At 47.1% G+C, this 8867-nt stretch overlaps 1 protein-coding gene across 1 annotated transcript in view; it reads right to left on the reverse strand.

The window, feature by feature from the left end:
* LOC104161123 (sodium/potassium/calcium exchanger 1) overlaps positions 1-5672 on the reverse strand; it is a 15250-nt gene extending 9578 nt beyond the window's left edge. The window contains exons 1-3 of the mRNA XM_009699447.1: positions 4687-5672; positions 2826-2888; positions 1675-1783 (exon numbers count right to left, since the gene is read on the reverse strand). Of these exons, the coding sequence (XP_009697749.1) occupies positions 1675-1783; positions 2826-2888; positions 4687-5610 (1096 nt within the window). The 5' untranslated portion in view covers positions 5611-5672. The remainder of the gene's footprint in view (positions 1-1674; positions 1784-2825; positions 2889-4686) is intronic.
* Between the last annotated feature and the right edge of the window lie 3195 nt (positions 5673-8867).

Here is an 8867-nt window from a genome sequence, read left to right on the forward strand (position 1 = left end):
AGCACTGGAGCACCCACCTTGGGCTGGGCTGGCAGCCTCCGGCCCCCGCAGCTCCTGCTGAGGTCCCAGGGTTTCACCAGCCTGGACCAGAAAGCCAAGGCTGTGCTGGCCTGGGGCGGGTAGATGCTGCACAAAGGTATTTAGAGGTGCAGGGAGGATGAGAAGGTGCTGGAGGGTCTCGGAGGGACAGCAGTCCCTCAGATCTGGCACTTTCTGATGCTAAATGAAACAGCGTGTCCTCTGTAAGTTTTTGGGTTTAGCCTTGTGCTGTTGATACCACCTTTTGGGGGGGACAGGAGGCAAGGGCAGTAGAGCAAACTCTGGTGAGTCTGGCTCTTGTTAGGCTACTGTTAGTAGTATGATGGGTGCCTTCTCTAAAATCTGTCAAAGCGGACACTGATCTGTCTTGCTGTCCTTATCAAGCCTCTTTTGTTCCCTTAATCAGCTGGGATTTTGATCTGGAGAGTCCTTTTTGTAACCTCTGTGATAGACACGAGAGGTGTTGATCTGCTTAGCTTCAATCTCTCTTTGAATGGACAACAGATAATCTCTTTAAAATAAGTAGGGCAGTGGAGGGATGGGGCATGCGCTGAACTAGGAAAGAAAGTCTAAAAAACATCTTTTTTAACATGCTTCACCATTTCTTGGAAAATGAACCTCCTCACTGTGTTTGGATTAAAGTTGATACAAAGCAGCCCATTAAAAGTTTGTGTACAAAGGCCCTGGGTCTGTCTGGAGGTGTGGCTTTTCTGCGCCCTGGGCAGTTTAAAAGGAGATGTCTTAGTCCTGAGCTGATCAGCCCTTGGCCCTGGGGAGCTGGCCCATCGCCTGCCAAGTGCTGTGGGCACGGTTTGCCATGGCAGTGATGATACCAGGGTGTTGCAGGTGGGCTTTTAGAGGTGCTCAATGTTGCTCTACATGACATACGGATGGGCTTAACCATCGCAATTGGAAGTTGTGGTGTGGTTTAGATCTCAGCTGGGATTTTAACCACTGTCAAAATGGTAACTATTCAAGGGTTTTAACTTCCTTTTCCTCTTCTTCGGGTTTATGCCTTGTGAGGGGCTGTGTGCACAGCTCGGGACGTCTATAGGTAACGGCCTCTCCCTGCGTTCACTTTCCCATGATAAATGAGACTGACAGATTGAGCAGCAATTTCTCGACAATGTAGTCAGCATTGAATGCAACTGCTTCAAGACTGGGGCGAGGACTGAGCTAAGAAGAGGAAGGAAGATGTGACATGCGATGACATGGAGGAAGCCTATAACTGATGTTTGCTGCCCTGCTGTCAGAGAGACAGCAGAAGATGGGGGACTGCAGTGAGCACCACCGTTTGCAGGGACCCCAGCAACAACAGCTACTCCACATGCCCTCGTCCCTCATCAAGCAGCAGCTGCCACCACAGCAATAACCAGTTTGGCACAGGCAAAGTAGATCTGGCAGGGCCAAAACGTGAGGTGTTTGTCCTTGCTAGCCATGCCATCAGCAGGGGTAGGTCCCACTGTTGCAGAGCTCCCCCCGCCCCCGAACATTACCTGTGATACTCAGAGCTGCATTTCAAGGATGAGTTGCTGATCCCCAATGCCCTGACATACAAAGGCTGTATTCCCAGTTAAACTGCTCCGCGCTCGGGGCTGCAAACCCAAGTCCCTCAGCTGTGGACCATTCACTCACCTTCTGCCAGGGGGTCCAGGGTGTGGATCATGAGTTGGAAGATGGTGCTGCGCATTTGGGAGTTGTGTAGGGAGGCTGAGCTGCTGCCTCGCTGTATGGCTGATGTAGGCTATGGAAAGGTACAACGCAGCAGTCAATAGCAGTTTCCTCCTCAAAACATCTCCACCATCGGTTCACCTCTGCCCTGGGGATGGATTTGTATGGAGGCTGATCTCCCCAACCCAAGGACCAGCCTCAGCGTGGATTTTAAACAGGCTCTGTATTCAGCTCCCCAGGATGGCTGTCAGTACCGACCGTTCGCAGCAAGAGACATGCTCTTGAGATAGCAGGCCAACCCCTCCTTAGATTAATGCAACAGGCTTGCGTGGCCTCAGCATCAGTACAATGTTATTATAAATTATAATAATCAAAGCATGCAGTGCTTTTAGTCATAAACTTGTTAATATCTGTGTAGATTTATATGCTGCTACAAGGTAATGCTACTGTCGTGTCAGATGTCCTGACTTAAACTCAAAAGCTCTGGTGCCCCGTTCTTACAGTCAACACGAGAGTCCTAATGAGGTTTTGACTGAACATTAATTAGTACAGGTAGGTTAAATACATAGAGAAACAAGCAGCATCCATATGAGGAAGCTAACACCCGTTACGTTACCTACGTATGCAGCTGCTACATCAGCTAGGCCTCTCTGTGCAATGGCTGGCCAGCATGGGGAAGACAAAGGGTCAGCAGTTTAACCAGCAGCAGAGGAATGAGCGCTTCAGTGTCTGCTCTGGGGAAGGACAGACTCTACCAACCTCTGCTTTGGGAGTCCAGGAGGAAAATTGGCCATGAAACCAGGTAAGAGAAGTCATGCTTTGAATTTCTCTATGCCTGTATAAAGTGCAGAATGAATAGCACCCTGCTAGACAAACCCACTTGGGAAGCCTGAGCTGTCTCTTCATTTTTAGAAAAATTCCTCTGAGGATACAGCTCAGCCAGGTGTCCTCTTAAGTAAGCTGTGGATATTGTGCCGAGCATGGCTGGTTCTTTGCAAAAGTAGGCTTTGGTCCAGGTTTCTTGACACAGAAGTTGATACCTTTGTTCATGACCTGACATGGGGAGGGGTTCAAAATACAATGACTTCAGATCCCTGTAAAGTTGCTTAGCCTACCTGCAGCTTCCTCCCATCTGCTGGCTTCTTTGTTCCATCATCTGCAACCGCCCCACTGCTTTTCTGCATGCAAGCAACAACAAAAACAATTGAGCACCACTGCCGCTTCACCTGATTTTCAGGATCTAATGACAGCTCTTCAGGCTATTGTCTATGAGAAAGTGAGACAGCTAAATACAAATGTCTGTGCATGGATGGTACTGAAAAAGCCAAAGCCATGTACTCTCCCCAAAACCAGGTGGCCTCCAAGAGAAACAGGATTCTACCTACAGCTCCTCAGTGAGGATGCAGGTACCCGGAGGCGGACTCAAATGGCCTCTACCGTCCGATTCCTGTATATATAGGTAGTGCCAGACTTCGTCCCCAAACACCTATATCGTTATTCATTTTCCAGCAGAGGCAGGGTGAAGGTGCAAACGGGTATTTTATTCCAGTGATCCACATTATTTTCCATATAGGTAATTTATTTTTCCCAAGGGTTAGGTCCAGCAGCTCTCCTTCACGCTACTATACACTAGTGGGAGTTCTCTGTAAACTTAAAGTGCAGGGGTTTTTTTCCTTCAGTCTGAAGGGCTGGATTCAATTTGTGATGATCGGTGATGTCCACAGTGATGTATGTGTATAGCTGCAGTATCTTGCACATGTATCCCACTGGAATGTAACACATGAGCTTTCAGGACTCCCAGCCACGAGCACTGGCTGAAAGACAGACTGGGAGGAGGAAAGAAAAGCAATTTCTCGATTCTGCACCACTTCAACTATCCTCAGCCCTCTCCCTTTCTTTCCTTAATTTATGTGGAGTGCCGAGGTCAGAAGGGGCAAAGCGTGCTTGAGTGCCAGAGACACACATCTGAGTAGTAAAGCCTGCGATTGCCAGAGGACAATTTGAAATCTAGTGGTCTCTGCTTGACGGCTGGCAGTGGCACAGGTCAAGAGGACAAAGAGGCGGTAGGATAGTTGGGAAGGGACAGAGGAGGAAGAAGTGGGCAGGCACACTCGAGAAGACAAAGCCCCAAGTGTTCTGGAGACCATGTCCTGGCCAGATCTGCTAGTCTGAAAGGGTAACTGGCTCTGAGGATGCCTTCAGATACTGTCTTTGTGCAAGCAGTCAAGTCTTCCTTCAAAAGGCAATGAACGAAGGGCCCCGGTCTCAAATCTGGAGTGTGTAGTTACAGCCATAAAACTCCCTGTCTGAGCACCTGTGGCTTACAGAATCATCTCTGAGCACACACAGCTGGGGTCAGTGCATGGAAATGGGATGTGGGCATTTCGATCTTGTTGCCAGATGCTGACTGGGAGAGGTGGCAACGGTTCTAAAGGCTGCCAGATCCCCTCCGTGCTGCAGATTGGGTAACAAGTGATACCACCAGCATCCCAGCAACACACCTATCTTCAGCAAGGGAAAAGAGAATTCCCTCCAACATCTCTCATCTGCAAGAGGCTTGGACAGTGCCTCTTACCAGAAGCCTTTTTTCCCCTGTTTAACACAGAATTGTCCAATCTTGTTCCTAGACTAAGAATGTGTTCCTACAAGTGGGTGGTGGGTTTTTTTTGAAACTCCTTTACAATCACTGAGTAAGCAAAATCCCACACATGTCTTTGAGAGTAGATGAGCAACCGCAACTGGTATCTTTAGCAATTGCAAGGGTAGAAATCCCTTTCAGTGATGTTCTCTAATTTCTTAGAATGTCTACTATCTCGATTGTATTTCCCTCATTTTATAACCATAATTATTGACCAGTACCTGTATTCCGAGGTTTTGTTTGAATATGCGCTTTGTGAAGGAAATGCAGTTTTTCTTTGTGACTGACGCTAGAACGAATTATTTCCAACTTGCCCTCTGAACAATAAGGACACCAACCTTCCGTATACGCTCTGCTGATGCTGCCTGCACAGCATTTAGCTTCTTGTTCAGCTCCTGCTTCACCCATTGTTCTAGGTACACGTTCTGTTTCATAGTGAATACGTATGTGGCATAGGCAGTCAGTAAAAGGAGGCTTTCCCACCAATCAATGACACTGTCTAGGAAAAACAGGATGAGCATCAGTAAGTCTACAATGTAGAATGAGATGTCTCTAAATAAGGGCCACCATGTCAGGTGGAGGATCTCCCTTGAGAAGAGGGCACAGGTGCCAATGACAAAGAGGATATTAAACACTGCTGAGCCCACAATGGTACCGATGCCCACATTGCTGTGTGAGATGAAGACACCTATGAGGGAGGTGAAGAGTTCTGGTGCTGATCCACCTGCTGCCATGAAGGTGGCTCCAGCCACATCTTCAGAGATCTGCAACTTCTCTGTGATCACTCCCAAAGCAGGGACAAAATACTCATCACACACTATGGCCAAGGCCACAAAGACATATATCATGCCAAAGATGTGAAGTACGACCCACCCTTGTCTGCGTTCTTCCACACTAAATAGGTCCTGGGGATATTCTCCTTTGGACTCGTACGGTGGCTTTCCATCTGGGTAGCTTTCACTGACATTTTCTCGCTGTGGTGTTGTATCCACTGATGTAGTGATGGGCACGGTTGGCTCAGGATCCACATATACGCAGTGCCTTATTTTGGGTGCTGCTGTGACATTGCCTGTTGCGGCAGTCTTGTTGCTGGAGCGGTCCCTGGAGGTCACTTTGACAGAGTTCGTGGGTTGGGGGGCTGCGTGTGGTGCTGGAAGGGCAGAGGGGCTGAACTGGAGCTGATAGAGAGAGAGGACCAACACTGTGGCAAGCAAGAAAAAGATTCGGTTCCCTTGTAGCCGCCTTCTCCGTGGCAAATGCATTTCCTAAAGGTTCAAAAGTCAGAGCTGTGTCCAGAAGCCACTGAAGACTTCTCTTGATCAGCAATTTGCACTTATATCCACCATTGGAGTTTCTAGTTGATATTAAGCATCAGGAGTGAAACTGCATGATGCAAAACGTGGAATCCTGCAAAAGAAAGTCTGGAATAAAAAATAAAGTACCGCAACTTTCCACCATTTGGATAATGTTACTTCACTGACTGCTTTTCTATTTTTCAATAGAAGGAAATGGACTTAAATGAATAAAGGCAGATCCAGATTCAGGTTTCAGTCTTGTCTTTTTTTTTCTGACTGTAGGCTATGCTGATTAATAATCAAAGGTTTGGCTTAATAGAGAGGAGTTGGCCAAGACAGTCCAATCTCAGCTGAATTCTGGTTCCACCTCATGCCCACACCCAGGAGCTATTAAGGTTTGTGTTTTCACTTGAGTCCAGTTGCTAATCTGTAATATTAACAATTGAGTTAGTGTTCTGTGGGAAGAGAGGATACAGCCTCTGTCAAGGAACCTACTTTAGACTGCTAGAAAAGATGAGGCTCTGAAGACGAGATCATGCTGTTAAAACCTCCCTCCTAACAGACCAGTTATTTACCTAAGTAACCTCAACAGAAGGATGAAAACTGCTTGATAGTTCCCCGCTATGCTGCTCCGTGGCTCTCTCCAGCCTTGCACTCCCACAGAACACAAACCAAGCAATGGTGAGCTTTTTTCTTTCAGTTTGAGAAGCGCAGGAGGAAGATTTGGTTCCAGTAAAACTGAGGGTGCTGAGCACCCCTTTGTTTCTATGACTACAGCTTTTCTGTAGAAATCAGAACTGGCAAAGTGGAATTGTAATCATACCTTTTATTAGAGGATAATTAGCATATCTTGCATAATTATTTGAACAGCATTTAGAAAGGGAGAGAAATTGCAAATGCCAGAGTGACAGAGCCTGCAGCTGCAGCAGTACGGAGACAGTGATTTGGGGTTGGAGAGAATTTACCCTTCATCACTGCTTAAACGTTTTACCTTAGAATATGACTCTTCGTGGATTTTTTTTTTTTCCCCCAGAGTGAGAAGGTTATGTTATTCTTGAGCTGGATGTGAATCACAGTTTTGTAAGCTGTTCTCAGATAAGCTCTTCATGCAAGTTAGCACACACTTACCCTCTTGCATAACACCCAGTGAAGTAACCAGCCTAAATTTCTTGCAAGATAGGCATTATTATCTTCTTTTAAATAGTTGGGAGGATCACTAAGGCAACAGTAATAGAGGGTCATGGGAGTACCTAGATAAATAGATGGTATAAGCTTTGCTTTTCATATGTAAAAAGAATATAAACATGCATATGGCAGAACTGCATAATACGGATAACAAATTGCACATTAGAAAATAGCCCTTCGTAACAAAGATAAGAGAGTGGAAAGAATGACACAGAGATAACAGAAGATGTGTGCACATACTCCTATTTAAACACTGTTTTTACTTCTCCTCTCCCAAATGAGCTACTTAAAAGACCTTTCGCAAGCAGAAACATATCCCAAGCCAGGATCAATTGTAAGAGCCCTCCAGCCTTTCACAACACCTGACCATCAGCCTCTTTGTTTCTCTAGGCTTGTAAGGTTAGCAGTTCTCTGACAGGTCAACTCCTGATCAACTCCTTTCTCACTGGTTGGACCATCTCAGTCATAAGAGATCTGAAGCAATCAAATGAACCTCGCAGCTTACCTTCCAAAGATGCTGTCCAAGAGGAAGAGGAGTATCAGTACCAAGGGTTGAGCGTAGTCCTGGAAGCTTCTTTGATGCTTAACAGCCAGATGGGAGATGCTGTTGCAGAGAGAGGCAGATGAAAATGATCCCATTTTCACGATGCCTCTGCTAGTGGAGTTCTAATACAAGAGAGGGTCAGGTATGAAGGACATATTACTGGAGGAATAGCCAATCCAGTTTAATACCTGCAGTCCCTAAGCAGATTAAATAGTCTTGTATAGATTTGCATCTATCTCTGAAGCCAATATCTTTGTCTGCTACTACAGGTTATTTTCAGTATGAGGACAGGCGATTATCTCCATTACAAACTACCAGATGAAAGCACCAACTGTGAGACACGGATCATTCTCACGGCAGCTATGGAAGAGAGCAGCAGGGGTAAATCGGTGAGACGCGGATCATTCTCACGGAGCTATGGAAGAGAGCAGCAGGGGTAAATCACACTGCTCCTCTGCATGGAGCAGTGGTCACTTAAACAAGACAGCTTGCACATAGCTTCATTTTGAGGCGTCTCCTACGGCTGACATGCCAGACAAACGTCTCTGCTAGCCTTTGCCACAATATGAGTCATCTCCTACGGCTGACAGGCCAGACAAACATCTCTGCTAGCCTTTGCCACAATATGAGTCTACTTTGCAATGCCAGAGGGAGGTATAAAATTCGCTGTCTCCTGGAAAAATCCCTCAGGTCCTGCACCACCACGCCTAAGGCGGAGGGATGCTGCAGGGCCCCATGCGCAGGCAGTCACAGAATCGCAGAATCACAGAACGGTTGGGGTTGGCAGGGCTCTCTGGAGATCATCCAGTCTAGAACCCCTGCCAAAGCAGGGTCACCTACACCAAGTTGCACAGGATCACGTCCAGGAGGTTTTTGAATATCTCCAGAGAAGGAGACTCCACAACCTCTCTGGGCAGCCTGTGCCAGGGCTCTGCCACCCTCAAAGTACAGAAGCTCTTCCTCGTATTGAGATGGAACTTTTGAGTTTCAGTTTGTGCCCATTGCCCCATAATCTGTCACTGGGCAACACTGGAAAGAGTCTGGCCCCATCCTCTTGACACCCACCCTTAAGGTATTTATAAGCAGTGATGGGATCCCTTCAGTCTTCTCTTCTCCAGGCTGAACAGACCCAGTTCCCTCAGCCTTTCCTCATCATGGAGATGCTCCAGGCCCCTCATCATCTTCATTGCCCTCGGCTGGACTCTCCCCAGCAGTTCCTTGTCTGTCTGGAACTGGGGAGCCCAGCACCGGGCACAGACCCTTGCTGGCAGAGCGACCTGAGGATGCCGTCAGGAACTCTCTTGTACCGACTGGCACCGGTACGGTGCAGCTCCACAAAGGAAGAAATAACAACATTCCTGGCCAAAGGTTTAATGGTCCTAAAAACCCAATCAGCAGATTTATCACAGGAGAGTTAGAAAATGATGATTCGATGATTTTAAAGCAAACTGTTGCCTGAATGGACAGTTTTGCAGGGGTACATCCAAGCTTTTCA

This window comes from Cariama cristata, unplaced genomic scaffold, assembly GCF_000690535.1.
Source record: "Cariama cristata isolate BGI_N322 unplaced genomic scaffold, ASM69053v1 scaffold2334, whole genome shotgun sequence".
Classification (NCBI taxonomy): domain Eukaryota; kingdom Metazoa; phylum Chordata; class Aves; order Cariamiformes; family Cariamidae; genus Cariama; species Cariama cristata.